General features: G+C 36.2%; 1 protein-coding gene across 1 annotated transcript in view; it reads right to left on the bottom strand.

The window, feature by feature from the left end:
- Positions 1-23,072, bottom strand: part of Ccdc178 (coiled-coil domain containing 178) — a 302,072-nt gene that overhangs the window by 190,614 nt on the left and 88,386 nt on the right. The window contains exon 15 of the mRNA XM_013014802.1: positions 11,197-11,380. Within this exon, the coding sequence (XP_012870256.1) occupies positions 11,197-11,380 (184 nt within the window). The remainder of the gene's footprint in view (positions 1-11,196; positions 11,381-23,072) is intronic.

Below are 23,072 nucleotides of genomic sequence, written 5' to 3'. Positions count from 1 at the left end.
CATCAGGAAAGAAAACACCTCCCATTGTCTAGGCTGCCAATTTTACACTTGTACCAGACCCACGCCTGCAGGAGTGTTTCCAACCAGGAGCTCAAGACTTTCCTAGAATATTATCCTTCATACCCAAAGCATGCTCAGTCCCTAGAAAGATCTCAGAGTCTGAGCCCTTCTCGGAAGAACTAGTGGATTTCTAATATGTTTAATATATTGAAGAATGCACACAATTCTCAAAGAAAGTGATCTCTGATGGTCAAAATTCTTAGGCCTCAGGGTGTCAGAGCAGAGTAAGATAGTTTCTCCTCCCGCCCTAGTGGAAAAACAGCTTCTGGGGTGTAATTTAGTGGGCAGGATGCTAATTAAGGAGCACCTTTGGAATCCAGACATGTGAGCTTTAAGGGGAATGAAGCAGAGGCTGAAGAGCTAGGCAGTCAGGAAATTGAATGGCCAAGGAGAGTGGGCTGTTGATATTAACCAAACAACTCATGTCAAGTACCTGCATCTTGTTGATCTCCATGGCCCTCTCAGCCATGGAGAGTGGAACATCTTTGTGACCATGATTGGTGGCTTTTGTGATAGTCAACGTATCAGTAGCATCTTGGCTAGACAAAATCTTCCACCTACCCAGCCACCCTGATGGTCACAGTCAGATCCGTTAAAGTAAAAGCTCTCCTACTCAGTGTATGGGAGGAGTTAATGACATACGACCCAGTTTCCAAAAAGGACCACACAACCCTATCTGCACACACCAATCAAAGCTCAAATTCTTAAGATCCCTCTAGCCTCCATTTATTCCTGAGACTTGACTATTCTCATCTCTTACTTTGCGTGAATGAACCTGCTCCTGATATGGATCCTCTGTGATCCTAAAGAATTGTTTCATGAGAAGATTAAAAAAAACCCCACAAACTTGCTGCTCTGGGTCTGCTAGTAGCAGGATTAGCTAGAGAAACATGGTAAACTGTAATATAGACTTGAGGACAATCTCGGTCAACACTACAGGGAGCCAGAATGCAAGAATGGTCCTTCAGATGAGCCCCATGGTGGCTCACTAGGAAGCACTGTTCTTCTGTACACCAGCCCCTCCATGCAGGCTGTGTTAGCCTTAAGCAAAGGACTTCACTGACTCTTGACATATAATCTTGGCAGTATATCCACCACACACACACACACACACACACACACACACACACACACACACACACACACACACACACACACACACAGCATCCTCAATGATAATCCTGTATTTGTACAATGTGTAGTGATCATTTTTTCTAACAGATTTAGCATTTCAGAGACACCTGGATTCCTAAGGCAAATTAAAGTGATAAGCACATTTAGTTGAGAGCCTCTGACTCTTGGAGGTGCATACGTACAATGTCACTCTAAGCTCTGAGGCTTTGTAGTTAAATGAGAATCCCTGAATTCTGTAGCTCAAGTGCCTATAGGATTGGAGCAGGCTTTGGGTCAAAGAGGTGCCAATTGTTAGCAATGCCATAGTGGACTCTGCTGAAACAGAATCCACCAGAGAAGTTATCAACTCTAGAGAGATGTTTCTTTAATTATAAATTTAATATAAATTATGTAGCTGCGGATTACAGAGCCACAATAAAAAATGAGCACAAAATTACCAGGAGGATGAATTAACTTAAGAACTAGTGTGTACTTTTGGGTGTTTACCCAAATGATTACAAACAAGACCACACTAAAGCTACCAGCACGACTATATTTATTGCAGCATTATTTACTTTAGCTAAGATATGGAACCAACCCAGATGCCCCTCAGTAGATGAATGGATCAAGAAAATGTGGTATATATACACAATGGAATTCTATGTCTCCATCAGAAAGAATGGCATTGCTCCCATTTGTTAGAAAATGGAAAGACTTGGAAAAAATTATGTTAAGTGAAGTAAGCCTGGCCCAAAGAAACATAGGTCCCCTAGTTTCCCTTATTTGCAATTACTAGTATATGTCTGAGTCAAGCAGAAAAGGTCAGATAAGTTGATGTTAGGGAAATGAACCCTAAGATAAGTATTCAAATGTTTTTTTTTCTTTCATGTGATTGTTTCTAACACATTTATAAGATTATTTCTTTGTTGCTTTGTATGTCCCTCCCCCACAGTATAACCCCTGCTTTCACTGTATTAAAAAAAAAAGAACTAGTGTGTAGTGTAGAGAGTAGATTGCACTATCATTGGATGTGTTCAAAAGAAGGATCTATTGAATAACACAGAGTTATAGTTGGGAAAAACATTTCCTGATTTGATATTATGGGTACTGCTTTTGTGAATTTGTTGTCTTGGGCATGTAAACAGAGTGCCTACAGGCAGCCCTAGCTTTTAGAGGGTTCCATGTTAATAAAAACCAGGGCACACTGGGAACTACATAACACAAGGGTAGGCATACACATTAGTTAGTACAATGTTGTACAGAAGGAAGGCTGCTTGTATGTGTGTGTTTGACTGTGTGCTTGGGTGTATGTGTAAATTACTCAACACATCCATTTAGTCAAATAGCTACTGTGTTAGCCAGCTTTCCTTTACTACATTAAATAGCTGATATATTCAACTTGTGGCCAAGGGGAGAGGGGAAGATGATGAAGGTGGAGAGGAGGAAAAGGCAGTCAAGAATTCATTGTATATACCACAAAATTAAGAAAAAAAGGGAAGGGGTAGATCAAAAGGAGGTGAAAATGTTGAAATGGGTGATGCAGATCAAGATTTGTTGTATACATAAGCAGCCTTGTTAAATGGCAAAGAATTCAATATATATCCTAAAAAATAAGAAAAGTGAGGGTTGGCAGGGATGGGCAAGAATGTTGAAAAGGATGACATCAATCAAGACATGCTGCATTTTCATAAGCTGCTTTATCGAATGGCAATTCCCTTGTAGGACTGCTTAAAGGCAAAAAAACAGAGGAAAGCATTTGGCTCACACCTATAATCCTACCTACTAAGAAGGCAGAGATTGAGAAGATCCTGATTCAAGGCCAGTCCAGTAAGCAGCCAGGATCACAGAGGCCTAAGCTTTTCTCACTCCATGAAAGACATTTTTTTTTGTGGCAGTACCAGGGTTTGAATTCAGGGCCTTGAGTTCACTAGACTAGTGTAATATCATGGAGCTATGCATTCTGTCCTGTTTTTTTTTCTGGCTACTTTTAGGATAAGTTCTTGCTTCTGGTGGGAGGCAGGTACCTACTTCAGACTCCCCAACCTTCCTGGGATTACGAGCATGTGTCAGTATGTCTGGCTTCCCTCTACTGAGAGGGAATCTCATGGACTTTTCTGCCTTTGGAATTCCAATTCTCCAAACTCAGCCTCCTACCTATCTTGGGATGACAGGCATAGAGCTATGGATTGGGAAGGGCTCTCATGAATGCTTCTGCTCAAGATGGCCTCAAATTATGAGCTTCCTGTTTTCAGTTTCCCATGTAGCCAGGATAGCCAGATTGTGTCACTGGCTCCTGATTGAAAGACAATGTTTTAAAATGTAGACTACTCTAAGATCCAGGAAGATGCAAAGTTAAGACGAGGTAAAGGAAAAACACTCAGTGCTCAATAATATAGACCAATAATTGATTTAGAGAATTACAAGTGGACTTGATACCTGTATCCATTAGCTAATTAATTACAGCCCCTCAGCTCCAAATCCATTTTTATTTACTGTGACTTGAAATGTGAAGCTGGGTCTATTAACAGTTTTCTTTGTCCAGCTAGAATGAAGTGGGGGTTTTTTCCACATAGGGCAAGTGGAAGGGCTCTGCAGGTCCCAGCAAGGGCTTCGCTTCTTTGTTCAGGTAGGCCATCCTGATCCTCTCCTTCCTCCGGCACAACTACTAGCAGCAAGTGTGAGGGAACCAGAGACGATTATCATTCAGTGGGGTTCTCACCCAGAATCTCCATTCATCATACTAGCTGACAAGTGGCTGCAGCCAAACCGTCCACTGCGATCCAGCCACAGTTTGGTTACTCAGTTGCTGTTTGCATTTGCTATTACTGAATTCTTTCGAACAAGAGATCTGGGGAAAAATACTTTTTAAGGAGAGAGTACCAGCAATGAGAAGGTTGCCAGCAGTGAGACGCTGGAGTCCAGGCCAATACAATAACCTGTAACTTGCTCGCTGCCTGATTTTAGCAGGCAGATACCAGAAGGTGGCAGCAGAGAGCTATGTTACCGGAATAGACTTTCTAGCGTACAGTAAGTAGTACAAAAGATGAAATCTAGAAGATTTGACAGTACCGTTTTCTGGAAATCCACATTCTGATACAAAAGAGAAGAAAAAGCAAAGTTTATACAGAGCTCAGCTCTGAAGCAAGGACGTAATGTCTATTTACGTTCCCATAACCAGCATTCTGTTTGTACAAGAATGAAAGATTTTGAATTCTTAGAGTGAATTTTGAGATGTGTGCAAATAACTATGAACTGGATTGAATTGTTATGATTAGGCATCTTTGGCATTGTTAGGGCGTTTTCTGGTGATAACTGGAGGTCGGTGCCGCTCCACATGGTTCTATCTAAAAATAATACAATATGCTACTGTCTTTACTTTTCCATCTTTGTTTTCTTTTTCTTATTTCTCTTGTGTTCTTTTCTTTCTTCTAAATGAAAATACACACGAGGTTTCTTTGTAAAAATACACACAGTTAAAGAAATTACACAAAGTTAAATTGAAGTAATTTGAATCCTCAAAACCCTATAGATTTGCATGGTAACTTTTGGGGGTAATTTTTGAAAAGCGTGTCCTGAGTGAAAAGTTATGTTTGGTGGACTCAGTCTAGTAAATGTTTCATAGACACTTAAAAAGACAGACATTAAATTTCTAAGAATTCCATACCGAACAAATTTACAACTTATCTTTACACCTGTGTTTAACCAATAGGCCGTTATTTAGAAATTTGCAAATTTAATATTTCCTACTATATGTTCCATCTATATTATTGAGTGGTTTGCACATAACTATCGAATATCTACCTCCTTTTTTCTTTTTTTTTTAAAGTTTTTTTTTATTGTGAAAATACTGTGCAGACGGGTTACAATTACTTGGGCAAGGTAATGAGTACATTTCTTATCAAGCATTGTTGCCTCCGTCCTTGTTTTTCCCCTATCATCCCTTTCCATCTCCACGACTATACTCTCCCTTCCCCTCCTCCCCCTCCCCAGCCAAAGTTGTAAAGTTCGTTTTTTGACATAACATCTTCATTGTTGCAATGGGTCCACCTGTATCCCTATTTAAACAATTTGTTTTTCCCCCTTCTCCTCCCCAAATTATACCAACATCAAATACAGTGAAAACAGGGGTTATACCATAGGGAAGGGACATACAAAGCAACAAATAAATCATCTTATAAATACGTTAAAAACAATTGCAAGAAAGAAAATACCACTTGTGTCCTTATCTTGGGGTTCATTTCGCCTAACATCAACTTATCTGACCTTTTCTACTTGACTCAGACATTTACTAGCTATTGGGTCCTATGTTTCTTTGGGTCTGGCTTACTTCACTTAATATAATTTTTTCCAAGTCTTTCCATTTCCTAACAAATGTGGCAATGCCATTCTTTCTGATGGAGGCATAGAATTCCATTGTGTATATAAACCAAATTTTCTTGATCCATTCATCTACTGAGGGGCATCTGGCTTGGTTCCATATCTTATTATGGTAAATAATGCTGCAATAAACAGTTGAGCTGATAGCTTTAGTGTGGTCTTGTTTGTGATCATTTGGGTAAATGCCCAAAAGTGGTATTGCTGGGTCATAGGGGAGCTCTATGTGGAGTCTTTTGAGGAACCTCATACTACTTTCCAAAGTGGTTGAACAAGTTTACACTCCCAGCAACAATGAAGTAAGGTTCCCTTCTGTCCACATCCCCTCCAGCATCTGTTGTTGTTAAGAGTTCTTGATTATAGCCATTCTAACTGGGGTGAGGTGGTATCTCAATGTTGTTTTGATTTGCATTTATTTTATGGCTAAAGAGGTTGAGCATTTCTTCATGTGTCTATTGGCCTTCCTTCTTTCCTCTTCAGAGAAGTTTCTGTGTAAGTTTTTAGCCTGCTTGTTTATTGGGCAGTTGTTTCTTTGAGGATTTCTTGTTGGGGGATTTTGTTTTTTGAGTTCTAAGTATATTTTAGATATGAGACCCTTGTCAGTGGTATGGCTAGTGAAGATCTTCTCCCAATCCATGGGCTTTCTATTGATTTTGCTAGTTATGTCCTTTGCCATGCAGAAGCTCTGCAACATCATGCAATCCCATTTGTCCAACCTGTCTTTGATTTGTTGTGTTTCTGGGTCTCTATTAAGAAAATTTCAGCCTGTGCCAAGGAGACCTAGGGTTTCTCCTATTCCTTCCTGTAATGTTTTCAGGGTGTCTGCTTTGACTTCTAGGTCTTTGATCCATTTAGAGTTGATTCTGGTGCAGGGTAATATATAAGGATCTAGATTTAGTTTTCTACAAGTGATTAACCAATTTTGCCAGCACCATTTACTGAAGAGGCTGTCTTTCTTCCATTTTATTTTTTTTTAGCTCCCTTATCAAAGATTAGATGGCTATAGGTTTGTGGGTTCGTTTCTGGGTTTTCAATTCTAAGGTCCTGAGGTCTGTTCTTGTGCCAGTACCAAGCTGTTTTGATTACTATGGCTTTGTAGTAGAGTTTGAAATTTCTACCTCTTTTTTTTCTTTGCCAGTTCTAGGGCTTGAACTCAGGGTTTGGGCACTGTTCCCTGAGCTCTTTTGCTCAAGACTAGCACTCTACCATTTGAGCCTAAACTGAACTTCTAGCTTCTTTTTTTGGTGTTTAATTGGAGATAAGAGTCTCACAGACATTTGGGCCCAGGTTGGCTTCAAATCATAGCCCTCATCTTCAGCCTATTGAGTAGCTAAGATAACAGGTGTGAGCCACTGACTCCAATCCCAAGATTTACTTTCTCCTTAGTCTTGTTCAAGTGGTGAATGCCACCATATTTACAAAATAAACAAGATTTTTACCCCAATGAACGCTCTGTTGTCCAGTGATAATTATGTAATTAATTATAACATCTTTAAACATGCATCTCTCGATTTTGTTCATCTTCACTGTTAATTTTTCTAAATCTGGTAATTTTCCTAAAATCATGTGTTTGTAGCATTACAGATTATGAATATATTTTAATTTCTCTTTCATATTTTAATGAATGTTCCAGAAGCCTGAATATATACTGACTTAGATACTTTAGCACACAGATATATATATTTGCCATTGTTCACCTTGAGTTTCCACATATGTAAAGTTAAGATAGCTTCACCTGCTTTTTTGTGAAATTAATGTGAGAGATAAAGGGAATAATATAGGAAGCAATTGCTAAAAGCATCATTCAAACTAACCATTCAACCCATTTTTAATATCTGTTTTACTGTGTTATTTAGAACCTGCGTATTAGACACATTCATCAGGGAACAATCTGAAAAGTAAAAATGTGTAAAGATTTTTATTTTAGTCCTGAACAAAAAAAATGTAACCTCATGCTCTGACAATATTTCCTCTGTCAGGCTCTAGTTAAATATTTTAGGTACAGCATTATTTATTAACTACACAGGTGTACAAAAGGCTAATAAAAGTCCCAGGACATTCTCACTATTTTCCTAACAAATAATGAGCAGGACCAAAATTCAAATTAAGGAATAATCCAAGTCAAATGCCTAAGCTTTTTCAGTGGAATCAGATTTGCCTTGGATAATGGAGGAGAAAAACAGAAGCAAAAGGATGAAATGGAAATGCTGCACCTGTTTTCTAACAAGCTCATGCAGTTGAATGCAGATAGAAATCATGTCTGCAGATGATGGTTACGGACAGTCAAAGTCTTATTATGTCCTCAAATGTTTTGCACCATCAAGATCCATGGATGGCTAAGGATTTTTTCTATCATGCTTTTCAGGTGCATTTACCTACTCAAATATATGTCAGAAAAATAATGTGCTTTTCAGATGCTTGACTAAGCCATTAGAAGAATTGGAATCTGATGTCATACTGTGTCTGCATCATCTGTATCCTACCACTCTTTCCCCTGGCAACCATTCCTTATGGGATTGCTGCTCTCAACATTACAGACCATGAAATAGTCCATTTATGACAACTATTCTGCCTCTAAATGAACGGAAGAATCTTAGGAAATTAGAATAAAAATAAAACAAAAAGCCAAGAATACAAAAGAAAAATCGTAAACAAAGGAACACGGGGGGGGGGGGAGGAAGGGATTACATGACACAAGTGAGAAACAGTTTCTCTTTAGCTATTCATAAATTAGGTTTCTCCTTAATTTTTTTAAAAAGGAAGAAATCCATGGAAGTGGCGCTGTGGCTCAAGTGGTAGAGCACTCGCCTTTGAGCTGAAGAGCTCAGGGACAGCACCCAGGCCCTGAGTTAAAGCCTCATGACTGACCAAAACAAAAAAGAAAAAGAAATCCAATTCTGCCAGGAAAGTTTAACTGAGTTCTGAAATCTAAGATGAATTAGTTGTGTAGCATTTTAACCATCATTACAAGAAGATTATGTCTTATTAGTTGAGGGAAAAAAACCAAACTGCTACAGTCAATTTTGGTCATAACTTCTATCAATCTTCATTATAGCCAAGAATAAGATGTCAATTCATAATTCAATGAAAGCTATTTTAGGTGGGACAAGAGAGATACACTCTTGATTCGACCTGCTGTAAGGCAAAACTCCTCCAAAACAGAATCAATGAGCTATTAGGATGTTCATTTTACAATTGGTATTAAAACATGTTAATCTCATCTGAAACAGTTTATAGAAGTTGAGTAGTTCTGTCTCATGTTTTATGAGAACTGCTTTCTGTTGATTGAACTAGAAATACTCTAAGTATGCCTCTATGGATGGAGTTATTCCTTCCATAGAAGCTATTTGGAACGGCTTTTCTTTTATTTAAATGAGGATCCTTTGAACTTCGTCTCAGAGGGGAAACAAATACAGTAGTCAACACTTACAAGAGAAACACTCTGAGATACCTCGTGGATATTCACACTGTATCACACCTAAAAAAACTTTTCTATCATAAAGTTTAACTGATAACTGGGGCTAGAAAGGTGGCTCAGTGCTAGAGTGCTTGCCTTGCATACATGAGGCCCTGGGTTTGATTCCTCAGCACCACATGAACAGAAAAAGCTGGAAGTGGCTCAAGTGGTAGAGCTCTTGCCTTGAGCTGAGGAGCTGACCCAGAGTTAAAGCCCCACTCCCAACAAACAAACAAAAAAATGTTTAACTGATAATTAAGAAGCATGAGATATTAACAATGACAAATATTATTTCAAAGCAATCAATATACTGTAAAAAACATTCAGGCATCATTACCCTTGAGCTTTAGTGACAAATGATGGTTGGTAAAGCATAAGCACTGTAATACCTCCACAGTCATATAACCAAGATGCTTACTGAGTGACAAACAGGCTGGTAGCATATAAGGCATGGACACATTGAGGCAAAGGAATGATGTTCGTTCAGGGTTTGGACACACAGAGCAGGCTAGCCCAATAGTTCACCATGCCACTCAGGGTGGCACAGAATTTAAAAGTTCTACCTTTTTTTTTAATTCTTCATCTTATGATTTTGGACTTTGACTGCTAGTAGGAAACAGAAACCACAGGAGGTATAACCAACACTGACAAAGAGGGACTCATAATAACATTTGAAGAGAAGACTAAGAGTTTTCTGCTAAGAATATTTGGGATTGGTTGAAACATTCGTACAAAGTATACAGGGGGGAAATAGTCTCTAAATGATAAAGTTAAGGACCAGATTGCTGAGAAAATGACTTCCTAATGTGATGGCATTCAAATTTTGATCTTGACTAAATCTTTGTGGGTCAAAGTTTAGGACTGGTGTCTTACTGATTATACCAAATTGAGTGTCTGATCTCCTGCTACTCAAAGTCCACACTGTTACCTAAAAGCGGTGCTACTTTGGGCAAATCACTTCATCCCCCAAACAAAAGAATGAATAAGAACTATCCAGTATTCCACAAAATTGAGAAAAATGAGGAAAGGTAAGGGGGAAATGAGAATGTTCAAAAAGGTGAAGTTGACCAAGATGCATTGTATTCATAAACTGCTTTGTTGAATAGCAACTCCTTTGTACAACTATATAATGGTAATGAAAAAAGAATTGTGCAGTATTGTGAACACTAGATTTGAAGCGCACTGAAGTCTTCTATGTTTTTCCCACATGGCTTTAGCACTATGATTTTAGTGGAACCAGCAAGGCCTTATGTAATCCCCTTTCTACCCAAATTTTACTATAAAAAATCCTTTTAAGATCTTGTAGCTTGCACAGAAGCCTTCAACTGAAATATTGAACTAAATATGTGGTTAAAGATTTCAAGCTTTCTTTGGTGCAATGCCACATTCTTGAGATGTTTTGGATGGTTAAACTCATCAATACCATTAATTCAATATGTTTTTATGTTTGTTCATTTTTTTCCTAATCCAAAAAGCATTTTAGAGTTTGACCAAACACCTATTTTCTGAATAGATCAGTTACTGAGATTAAATAATGACAAATTTGGACAAAACAATCTGTTATAATTGGATATTTCTGAAAATTACAAGATAACTTTGATTATTGGCTACTGTGAACTGACTAAAACTTAAGTGGCATTTTATGGCGACATTAACTTGAACATAATTCAGAAATTTCTATCCCTTAAGGCATTAAAGGTTATCTCCTAGAGTTACCTCAGGAGTAATATTGCTAAAATTAATTTTTTGATAACATGGATTAACATGGTCAACAAATATAGATATCTACAAAGAAAACAAGATAAACAAGAATGCTACATAGATGTATGTGATTCAGTCCCCAAAATAAGAGGATCATCACAAAGTTGCAATCAAACTTGAACTACTATGAACTTGACTTGTCTAATGACAGCATAGAAATTTCTTTTTAATGCAGCACTATTCTGAGCCAGATATGCCTGTGTCAATGGTTATAATTCCATACCATGGCTTCATGCTGAGAGATGAAGATGTTTAGCAATTGGGAAGCATTCTTAAGTGGAGAACAATTTCTAATATTTTTCTAGTGTTTTCTTAGCTCCCATAGGAGTAGGGAAATAAATACCAGACAGTTAAGAACTATCAAGAAAAATTAATTCAGTAAATTCAAGCCAGCTACTCTGGTTTTTCATTAGAAAAAAAACATACACAACCTTGAATTTTCTTTTCACTTCTGCCATTATATCTTCCATTTCTTGAGTTTTTTTCTTGGTTATGGCAAAAATGGAACCAACGTGATAACATTCCTCATAGAGCTCTTTGAGATATGCACTGTTCTTTTTCTTCATTCTGAGCAAAGATTGGATTTCATTCTCATACTCCATTTTTTTCTCTATACTATAAAAGAAAAGTAAAAAGTGACTAATATGATCAGTTTAAAAGAACATGTGTTGAGGCAAATTCATGCAATTATTCTTATAGAATATATAGATATATATACTGAGACAAATATTTAATGGGAATATAAGTGGGGCAGGATTAGTACTAGATTATTTGGCAGCACTAGAAATTGAACTCAGGGTCTCATTTTTGCTAGGCAAGCACTCTAAGCAATCCTCTAATGCTTTTTGGTTCCAGTTATTTTTCAAATAGAGTCTCATGTTTTTTTACTTTGGCTAGCCTACAATATTATCCTTCTACTTCTACTTTCCACAGTGTCTGATTTGAGGTATATAGTACCATACTCAACTTCTTTCTTGGGAGAAGACTCTAAATTTTGCCCAGGCTAACTTTGAACCTGCAACTACCTCATCTCTGTTTCCTGAGTTGCTGGTTTGTAGGACTGAGATTGTATTTTGTAGATAGATAGATAGATAGATAAATAGATAGATAGATATACAGATATTTGTACATTACAGATATATCTGTTTATATCTGCAATACAATAATATCTTATATGATAATATAATATTCCAATAATAAGAAAATCCTGTAAATTAGGTATAACTGAAAGGAGATACAGACAAATAAACCTAGGACAAACTTATTAAGTTCAAGTGCTAGTTAATTACCTATCTTTTTACAGATAGATATCTATATAGAAAGATAATTTTATATACTATATAATTATACATAATTATATAAATTATATACAAAACATAATTATAATATACACATCTACATATATATGTATATCTACATATCTATCTATCGATCGATCGATCTATATCAGATCTGCATTAATTCCTCATTCCTGTCTATTGTCGGGTGGGATATAAGAACAAACATTCATTCAAGGCCTGCCTGAATGATTGGGTAAGCTACAAGTAGAGTAATCAACATTGTAGAAAAGAATTAAGACAAAAAGAATCAACACAGGAGTGGAAAAGGAGCAAAGGAAAAACTCACTGAATTATTCCATGAGATGAGTAATGAGGGCATGTGTCACTGGTGTACAGCAGGGCTGTGGGGAATCTGTGCTTGTTTGTGAAAAGAACAGCATTGACTAGGGCCTAAGTTAAAGGCAGTTAACAGCTTGCATACAGAGAAGAATCAATCTTGAGGCCAAGACTCAATGAAACTGTCCATTATATCTATAGATACATTAGTATTTTTTTCCTGACATCATCATAAGATCATGGTGAATCAAGAAAAGCTACAAAAATGGTTGGCTTTATGATTACAGACTAATCACTCTGATAAACATTGGTGCAAAAATTCTCAATAACATTATTTCAAACTGAATATTAAGAAGATGCATATTAAGAAGATGACAGTATCTTAAGTATATTAAGAAGATGACACACCATGATCAAGTTGGTTTCATCTCAAGGTTAAAGGATAATCCAATAATCATAAATCACTAAATATAATACATCACATAAACAGGACCAAGAACAAATAAATCACATGATCATCTCAGTTGATACACAAAAAGCTTCTGACAAAATTCAACACACTTTCATGATAAGAATCTCTGGAAAATTATAGAATAGAACATAATAGTAAAGCAAACAAAAATGGACAAATAAAAATTTAAGAGTAAAAAGTGGATATATATGACAAATACATAGCCAATATCATACTAAATGTGTAAAAATTGAAGTGACTTCCCTTAAATCAGATTGAAACAAAGATATGAACCAAAACAGATAAATGTGGAATATAGCCAATTGAGAAATAGAAAGGTATAATAAAAATAAGGGAAATAAATTTGTATTGTGTGAGTTTGACTAGTAAGAGACAATCATTCCTATCTGAATGTATCTATAGGAATTAATTGAGAAGATAGCTGGCTAAATATGAAAGTGGTATGGGTTTGACAATTAAAGGCAGGAAAAATATTTCAACCAGTATTCAGAAAAAGATGAATTATCTAGAAATACCTTAACAGTGCTAACTATTACTTGAATATGAACTAACTTCCTGTGATACCATTCAAGTTTAAACATAATAAAAGTCTTTTGGTGTGTTTTAGGAATATTTTTCCACACTTATTTTATATGTCTATATCCTTTGTTGGTCGTGGGGCCTGAACTCTGGGCCTGGGCGCTGTCCCTCAGCTCTTCAGCTCAAGGCTAGCGCTCTACCACTTGAGCTACAGTCCCACTTCCAGTTTTCTGATGGTTTATTGGATATAAGAGTCTCATGGACTTTCCCGACTGGGCTGACTGAGATCCTCAGTTCTCAGCCTCCTGAGTAGCTAGGATTACAGGTGTAAGCCACAGGCGCCCACCAATGTCCATATTCTTTTAAAAACTGTAAACTCAATTAACTAAGATCATCCTCTTTCTAATATAAGGTACTATCTAACAAGTGGCCTGGTTCTTTTTGACTGTGGGGATTTTATTCATGATAGTATGGGGTTTTTTTGTTTTTGTTTTTGTTTTAACAAGTTGTCCTCATATGCCTACTAAGCTAGCTCCCACTTCCTGCAAGATTAATTAGCATATTCCTGTTTACTTCCAACTGCTAAGGACAGTTCAGGAAATCTAGGCGCTGATTTCACTTTACACATGCCTTTCTGAGTTATAGCAACAAGGTGTTGAGTGTTATTAAATAATTACTTTTCTGATCAAATATAACTAGTAAATATAATTAAGAAAGGAAAGAAGATGAAAAAAGGTGAGAGAGACCCATCAAGGTGACACGTGGGCAATTCTTAAGTATAAAATATTTGTTGGGGGTAAGGGGACGAATAAAATAAGATGGAAAGAATAGTGTTGGGCATCAGAAAGTGGATTCTGAAAACTGAACAGTCAGGTGGTAATGTCAAGATCTAAAGATCTAAAGAACAACTAGCAATGGAAAATGATTAATGGATGCTAAGAGAAAGTATTACTGTGAATGAGGAAGTCTCTAAGACTTTTAGAGTCCAAGTTTTCCATGGAGTAATACACGATAGATTCACATCTTGATTACCTTTGAAAAAGCACAAGCCATGAATAAGAGGTGATGTATTTATTTATTTAGCCAGTCCTGGGGCTTGAACTCGGGGCCTGAGCACTGTCCCTGAGCTTCTTTTCCTCCAGGCTCTGCCATTTTGAGCCACAGTGCCACTTTAGTTTTTTTTCTGTTTATGTGGTACTGAGGAATGGAACCCAGCATTCTACTACTAAGCCACATTCCCAGTCTGGGCATTTATGTATCATACTTAATTCCCTTAAAAGTGCTCTACAATAAGCTAACATTCAGCAATGAAGAATTTTGAATGATGGATATTATTAAAACAGTATTTTTCATCTACCATCATCTTTTATCATCTAATATCAGAAAAAATTCTAAATAAAATAATAGCAAAATAGTTTAAGACTATTCATACAAAATATGCTGTGAAAAAACATTCTACACTTCTATGAAACAGCATCAAGCAAAAGGAGGAAGTAAGGAAGGATAGGTCATTCTTTGAGAAACCATTGCCGGAACCAAACCCAGAGAGGGGGAAAAAAAACCAGGTAACTCACAAGTTTTTGATAGTTTTAAAGTAGTGTCAAAACTCTTTTTTTGTGTGTAAGAACTTCTATAAAGTCTTAGAAACAGGAACCAAGACTTCCCTATCAGGGAAGACAGGTGTTGTTTTTTAGATGGAAAGAGCATGTATTTTAGTCGGATAGGCCAAATCCCAATTGCTCCTTAAGTGTGAAAATGGTTTCATATCTAACATCGTCCTTGTACGATTGAATTGAAAAATATCTATAATTAAATTTCTGTGAAGGTTAAGTAAATTGAGGTGAGTGTATACAGTTTGTCTACCATCTCAAATACAAATCATTTCATAAATGAAAAGATCTTTGATAGAGTAAAACTAGCAAAGGAGAATGGTTAACGCTTGCTGAAATTATTACTGTGAAGGTGGAAGTCTCTAAGAAGTTAGAGTCCAGGTTTTTTCCATGGACTAGTACACAATAAATTCACATTTTGACCTTTTGTTAATAAAAAGAACACACTACAGTCTCTGGGGTCATTCTATGGTCCTATGGCTTAGTAAAATAAAACAGAATGAATGAAAAATGAAAGAAGATTGGAAAGAGGAACAATGATCAAGTTACATTGTACTCATAACCTTACTTAATGGAATTATAACCTCATACAAGTAATTCATAATAAAAATTTAAAAAAAAACAAAAGCAACCACTCCTATTGCTGTGGACATCATAAATGAATGTGCAATAGAGCAGAGAAAATAGGAGCATATGAACAGTGACAAAGAAAAACAACTAAAATGAACTCATATTCAGAGCTCAGTAAACTCCTTATGTCATTTAACACTTTAGGAGAACTCGCCGCCCCACACAATGGCTGCCAGCAAGTAGCTTGTCACTCAGAGGAAACAAGTACTTCGCTGATGACCAGTGGCTGTACACCGTGTGGAATGACCATTTGTGGGTTACAGCCTTCTAGGATCCTTTAGATTCTTAAAAGAGAAAAAATCTATCAGTGTGGAGAATTAGACTTAAACTCTTTAAATGGTTTCTTCCTCACTCAGATCCCAGGCTTAGGTGCACACACTCTCTCATGTCTGTCTGAGCATAGAGCTCACCTATTCAGACTTTCCTCCCTTGCACCCCCATCTGTAGCTCATGGTCTATCATGTGAAGTCAATTAATTTAATCCCTTAATCAGCAAGGCTATTTCCCATGTATGTCTTTAGGACAGACAAGTACCAGCTGGGAATGTATCCTGCAATTGTTCAGTGCTTTCTTTGTATTAATTCTTGAGGATTACTTTTACTTTCCAATAAGCAAGTGCTCCCCTAAAGAATAGGAGCCCTAAAGTTTTGTAGCAAAAGACTGCATATTCTCTATTCTGACTTTTCGAAGACTCTCCTTTTAAGCGGTTTGTCTGGTCCTGTTGTTTAATTTTATTACTCCAAATTTGTCTTTGATAGCTTCCTTATGGCAGAACTATCAACCGATAGATCTAAATTTGACTTTTTATTTCCATTTGAAGAGCTTATAGGAATATAAAATTTAATCTAGCCAAGAAGATATATCTTCTCCCTCCCAGTCCCCTTCATGTCCTTTTTCAAACCCTCATTATCTCAGTGAGTAGCCTGAGATTTTTCTTCTCTTCACATCTTTTACCCAGCTGTCAAAAGATCCTGTTGGCAGCTCTTCTAGAACGTATCAGAAAATCGGCTCTTTCTTGCCATGTATACTGCCGAAGCCTTGATCTATGTCATCATTATTAATTTTTTTCTGAACCACTAAAAGCATCACCCTCTATATGGCCACCAAAGTCCATCCTTCAATAAGAAGACCAAGTGACCTTTCTAAAGTGTAAGATTATAAAAATGCTTTAAATCCAAATGCCTCTGTGCTTTCATTACTGGTGCTATATCTACCTTGTCAGCACTTGTCACCCCAAATTACACCTCATGCATGGCATTGAGGAAACACTAGTTTCCATTCTGTGTCCAGAGCAAAGAGAAATTTTATCTGTTTCAGGACTTCCATATTTCCTATTCCTTCTGTCTGTAATTCTCTTCCCTAGAGCTGCTAAAGCTAGCACACATTTAACTATGGCTCAACTAGAGTGATACTTCCCAAAGAACTGACACTTAATGTCCATATCAAACCCTGGCTCTCAACCTCTCCCTGGCCAGACAACTCCTCTGTCACCTTACCCAAGTGATGTTCTTTGTAAGAATACTGGTGAGTGAATGTTGAAAATATAAATTTTCATATTAGTGCATATTTTCCCCTGGAGGAAAATGAATAATAAATTCATAATAAATGCTTGTTGGACAAGCAGCAGGTGTTCACCACACACACACACACACACACACACTTTTATTGAGTGCAAATTTAGTCTTAATACAATTTAAAAAAATCAATTGATGAGTCATAATTGTAAAGTTCTAAATTGCTGGAATTTTATCTACTGAAAAAAGATTACTCAACACATACTTACATGTTTATAATGTATTAGGCATTATGTTAAAACCTAGTGAAACTCCACAAATGGGAGAAAATATGCATGGCTCTGCCTCTGGGCATGCTGTTAGCAGATAGTGGTTGTGCAGCCATGAAAAAGAAGTTGCACATTTTACTCTTTTAGTTTTGTATGTTAAGGTCTCAACAAGGCCGTGATATTTCTAAGAAGAAAAATAATTGAACAAATTTGTTGTCTTCCTAGAAGACAGAGTATGTGTAGAAAACTACAGAAATGATTTCTTTTTCAAGCCACTGGTAATTGTAGTCACTAGTGGCTAAAATGAATGGCGATTCACAAGCTCCTGCTAGTCCCTTTCCTGAATTTCTTATTGTAGTTATGCAACTACTAAGAAATTAAGAACATACTTGCTGAATTAGACTTTTCCTTAGGGGCTTATGGAAGGCAGTAAAGATCCTTTGCCGGATATTTTACAACTTTGGAACCTACTCTAATGTCTGTATATAATATGAATTGAATTAAACATGAGTAAATGATTGAGTGCATTATAATTGAACTGTGTTAATAATTTATGTAATTTAGTGTTTAAAGCAATAAGTTATTGAAATAGAAATATTATAAATTAACCATATAAATCACTGTCCATGTCAGCTATTTTCTGATGAAAGCATTGAACATGGCTAGCAGACGCTTCCACCGTGGTCTCTCCTTGAGTTAAATACAGTGTATTTACTTCATTTTGTCTCCTTTTGTCCAAAACTGCTTATGAGATCACCCAAGTTCATGTAGCTGAGATGTCTGTCAGTGCTGCAGATTATTAGTGAATGGGATACTTTTTATTCATCCATTCTAATTCTGATGTTCACGTGAGTAGTTTCCACAATGAAGCTATAAAAATAATGTCTCTATGAGCTTGTACATTAATTTTGAGGAGCATGTGTATGATTTTATGTTTGGTATACACCTAGAAATGGAATGCATTTATCTGTGTAGTAGATGATAAAAAAGGGACTTTCCAACTTTGCATAACGTTTTACTCCCATGAGCAATGTGTGAGGATTCCTGTTCCTCTGCTTCCTGGTGAAAGCTACAACACTAAGTTCCTGTATTTTGACATTTCAGGTGAATGGTATGGCATCCCCTTGTTTTAGGCTATATTCTGTGATGGCTGAAATCAAGCATCTTTCCATAACTATTACATATTTGGTCATTTTCCTTTGTGAGATGACTTTTCAATTCTTTGCTCATTTTTATTGAATTTGTTTCTCTTTGGAAATTATTTCTATATTATGCTACTATATATTTATATATATATATACTTACTATGTGGTATTTGTAATCATTATTATTTATTGAATTTTCTCCATTGCTTTATTGGCTTATTGATTAATCTTTTGGTACAGTTGTTACAGAGGCATTTTATCAGTCTATTCATGACTTTCCATGGGCAATGGTGTGTTTATTATTTTTTTCATTTATGGTAGCATTTATATCCCTGCTTATAAAAACTTTGCTTTATACAAAATAGATTTTCATTTATGGTGATTGGTACCATGAGGATTTACTTTATCATGAAGCTACTAGAAAAGTTATTCATTCTCTGCTTTACTAAAGGGTAATTTTGTCATAAATCAAATGAATGTCTAGGCATAGGTCTGATTCTGGACCTTATATTCCATTCCACTGCCTGAACTCTACCTATCCTTGCACCAATGAAAGTCATCTTACATATTGGACTGTATTATAATGTTTGAATCATGATATTGGAATGTTTCAAGCTTAGTTCTTTCACAGCATTCTCTTTTGTGCCCCTTTAAATTTTCCCTATAAAGTTTCAAAGCAGCTTTTTAACACATATTCCCACATGGATAAGGACAATTTGCTGATAATTCATTTGAAATTTATTGGACATCTTTAAAACAGCAAGTATTTTGGTCTTTGACCAAGAGATGGCATCTGCTTTCATTACTAGCTTATTTACTTTGTTAAAGAAATCATATGCAAATTGGTGTGTGTGCGTGTGCATGCGTACATGTGTGTATGTGCATGTGTGTGTGTGTGTGTGAGAGAGAGAGAGAGAGAGTGTGTGTGTGTGTGTGTGTGTGAGAGAGAGAGAGAGAGAGCGTATTTGCCAGTACAGGAATTTGAACTCAGGGCTTGACACTGTCCTTTAGCTTTTTGGCTCAAGTGGTGTTCTAGCAAATGAGCCAAAGCTTTAGTTACAGCTTTTTGTTGGTTAATTGGCAATAACAGACTCATAGACTTTCCTGCCTAGGCTGATTGTGAGCCTCAGGTCTCAGTCTCCTGAGCTAGGGTTCCAGTAATGAACCACATGTGTCCAGTTAATATGCAGTCTTTTGTGTAGTTATTATATATCTCCTTGCTAGAACTGCTTTTGGATTTGATATTATCTACTTGTACTTTAAGAGACACCTTCAAAAACTTTATCTCACTGATTGCAGTTGGCATCTGTGATGATTTAATTTCCTAGCGATTTCTAAATTTCTAGCTACAATCTTCATTTTATAATTGCTTTCACACTTAGATATGTTACAGAGATATTTATATCCAAGAATAATCACTTTCTATTATCATGGTTAATTTTGTCTGATATTTTTATGAAATTATAAAATAATATTACATTGAGAGTATGGGTATGACCATAATAAAGTTTTAATTCAACCAAAATTTTACCTTTGAAACTTTTTAATTGAATTTAGAACTTTGCTTTTTGTCATTTTGGGGACACACACACACACACACACACATACCAAACTATATTTATAGATATACACATGGGATCAAACACACACACACACACAAATCAGATCTTGCACTTTGTCTAAGCTTTAGCCATACCACAGCAATAAGTAATTATCTTACCCCTGCCCTGACATTTTAAGTGCATTTTAGCCTGTGTCTACTATTTGTGATTAGAATCAGTGTAATCGGACACATTTGAGCAACTTCTAAGCCAGAAAGCCACTTGACCTCTTGGCAATTGAGGTAATCATTTCTTCCTTTGAAACGTGCCAGAATTATTTATAAAAAGATACATCAAGGCAAGGTCTATAAATATTCAGTGTCAGTAGTAATGAAAGAGATAGGAGTTGAAAACAATATTAGGAAGATATTCTTTATTCATCGTTCTAGGAGAGGTGAAGTACAGGAGCACTCAATGTTAGCCCTGGGCACTGGAGGACAGGCTCATGTACTGCTTAGTTTAAAATAAGATGCAGCTTTTCTATAAAGTAGTTTAAGAAAGTTATTCAATGTTTTGAAAATATTATACCAATTCCAAGTCTATAAACCTATTTTAAATTTAAAAGAACAGCTATACTCAAAAAAGATTTCCAAGTAAAACTTTGGTTGTCATAATATCTGCAAATGTATAAAATTATCAGTCCAAAATCAGAGCATTTATTACACAAATCACAGGGCCCCATATAATATAGATATTTTACATGCAATATCTAATATATATACATATATTTGATAATGTTAGAAAGTATCGTTACTTTCTGTTGAGAATAGAAACAAGACTCAGTTCCTGCATGAGGGAAAAAAATCAGAGTACTATATTTATAGGAATATTTCTAAGTGTTAAAATCATTTTAGGGTTTCAATTGCCTTTTGTATTCTGTATTTACCTAATCACTATGCACTATCCTCAGTGTTGAGTAGATATTAGAAGGCACTATTTCACCTAAGAAACTAAGAAATTTTTCTATAATGGAGCTTTGTTTACTGTGGTTTAGGAAACTAAAGGAGTCTCTAAGGAGCATACAAATATATCACTGAAAAAAATTCTCTCATAGATATAAACTTGCAAATCATTACCTTGACTTATTACAGGGATAAAAAATTGTAAATGGTTTTCAGAAGAAAAAGGGGGGGTAAGACAAAGTAGAAAGAGCTAAAGGGAGAAATAACCAAAAACCTGAGAGAGAGTATTAAGGTGCAGAAACAGATTGCTAACACAGCTAAAATTTTCATTAGTGGAGGAAGATGATAAGATGCCTACATATACTATGTTTAAAAGGTAAAAAGTAAGCTTCAGTTTTCTACACCAAATGCAGAAACATGAAATGGCCGCAGATTTGAAAGAAATACAAAGCAGTGGGAAAGAATCCATTATATTGTCCCATAAGCAACATATCCATTTAGTCATTCATTCATTCATTTGTTACTTTGTATTTATTTTGGTGCTAGGGATTAATATAAGTGAAGTCACATCTTGAGGTACATTCTCAGCCAGCAAGGGGCATACTCGGCACATTCTTCCCTATCACTGGGGCTATGTTCTCAATATGTGTCATAGTTTGTCATAATGTTTCCCGCTATTCACTATGTCTCTTCTCAGGTGAATGACCTCTCACCCCACTGACATGAGCATCGGTTATGTGACATGATTTGTTCAGTGCAGTGAGGCTTAAGGGAACATCCCTGACTTTCCATTGGAAAGCTGTAGGAGCAACTGGATGATGTCAGCAGGGCATAATTCCTGTATTTACCAAGCCAAGAAGTGGCCCCTACTTTCACCGTGGTTCTTCTTAGAGATAACATGAAGCACAGACAGAGAAGACGCAGCTACACTACAATATAGGGAAGAAATAAACCTGTATAGTTTAAGCCTTACGGTTTCTTGCTACTTGTTATTTCAGGAAAAACTGACAAATGCTAACGTTCATTCAATCTCCTCTAGAAAGAGCTTCCCCTAATAGCTTTACCTACTCTTCAGCTATCTTTTGTTGTCTTGTGTGTTTATCTTATGTTTCCTTAATAAAATATGTAATTAAAAATAATATTAGTGACTATAATTTTAGATTATCCTTTAAAAAAAAGCATTCCTTTTAGCCAAGTGCCAGTAGCTTATTCCTGTAATTGTAGCTACTTAGGAGGCTGAGATCTGAGGATCGAAATTTAAAGCCAGTTTGGGCAGGAGAGCCCATGAGACTCTTATTTTCAATTAACATCCAGAAATCTGAAAGTGGAACAATATGGCTCAAAAGATAAGGCTATCCTTAAGTGAAAAAAAAATATCTAAGAGACAGTACCCCAAGCCCTGAGTTCAAGTTCTCATACCAGAATCAAAAATTAGAAGGTTTTATTTCATTTTGCTTTTTTTAAAATTTGTACGTTTAATACATAGTTGAGTTTTACTAGCAATTCCGTTCTATTATTTGCATAAATGAATGGGTTACTCTATTCTTTCCAAATTTACCAAAGTATCATGATTCCTCTTTCTCTTCTTTCTTCCTCTTCCTTTCAGTCCTTCAAAATTGAAGGTATAATATGTACTAGGACTTATGTCAGCTGAGAGTGAAAATTGACAAAGAAAAAAAGTGGTCCTAGCCTAGCACAATTCAGTTTTGCGCACATCACAAGAGCTATGGCGAATTACGTGTGAATAGAGAATGAATTTCACTGAACCTCATTCCAATACTACGTTCTTCAAAGAGAAGTACTGTGTAGAAAATACAGGAAATATATCTGAAGATGAGTAAGCATTATAAAATGCCATGTGAATTGGAAATCAAAGGTGACAAGTAGGAGAAATCGAAGGAAAGCCACTATTTTTAACCACATCATAGGCATGAAATATTCAAGGACATTGGAGGATATGTGAATAAGGGGTTTCCTGCTTTACCCAAGCTAAAATTAATGCCAGTCTGGAGGGGAACTATCATACTGA

Source organism: Dipodomys ordii, unplaced genomic scaffold (assembly GCF_000151885.1).
Source record: "Dipodomys ordii isolate 6190 unplaced genomic scaffold, Dord_2.0 Scaffold25, whole genome shotgun sequence".
Lineage (NCBI taxonomy): Eukaryota > Metazoa > Chordata > Mammalia > Rodentia > Heteromyidae > Dipodomys > Dipodomys ordii.
Note: the sequence above shows the minus strand (reverse complement) of the source record. Positions and strands in the feature narration are given on the sequence as shown.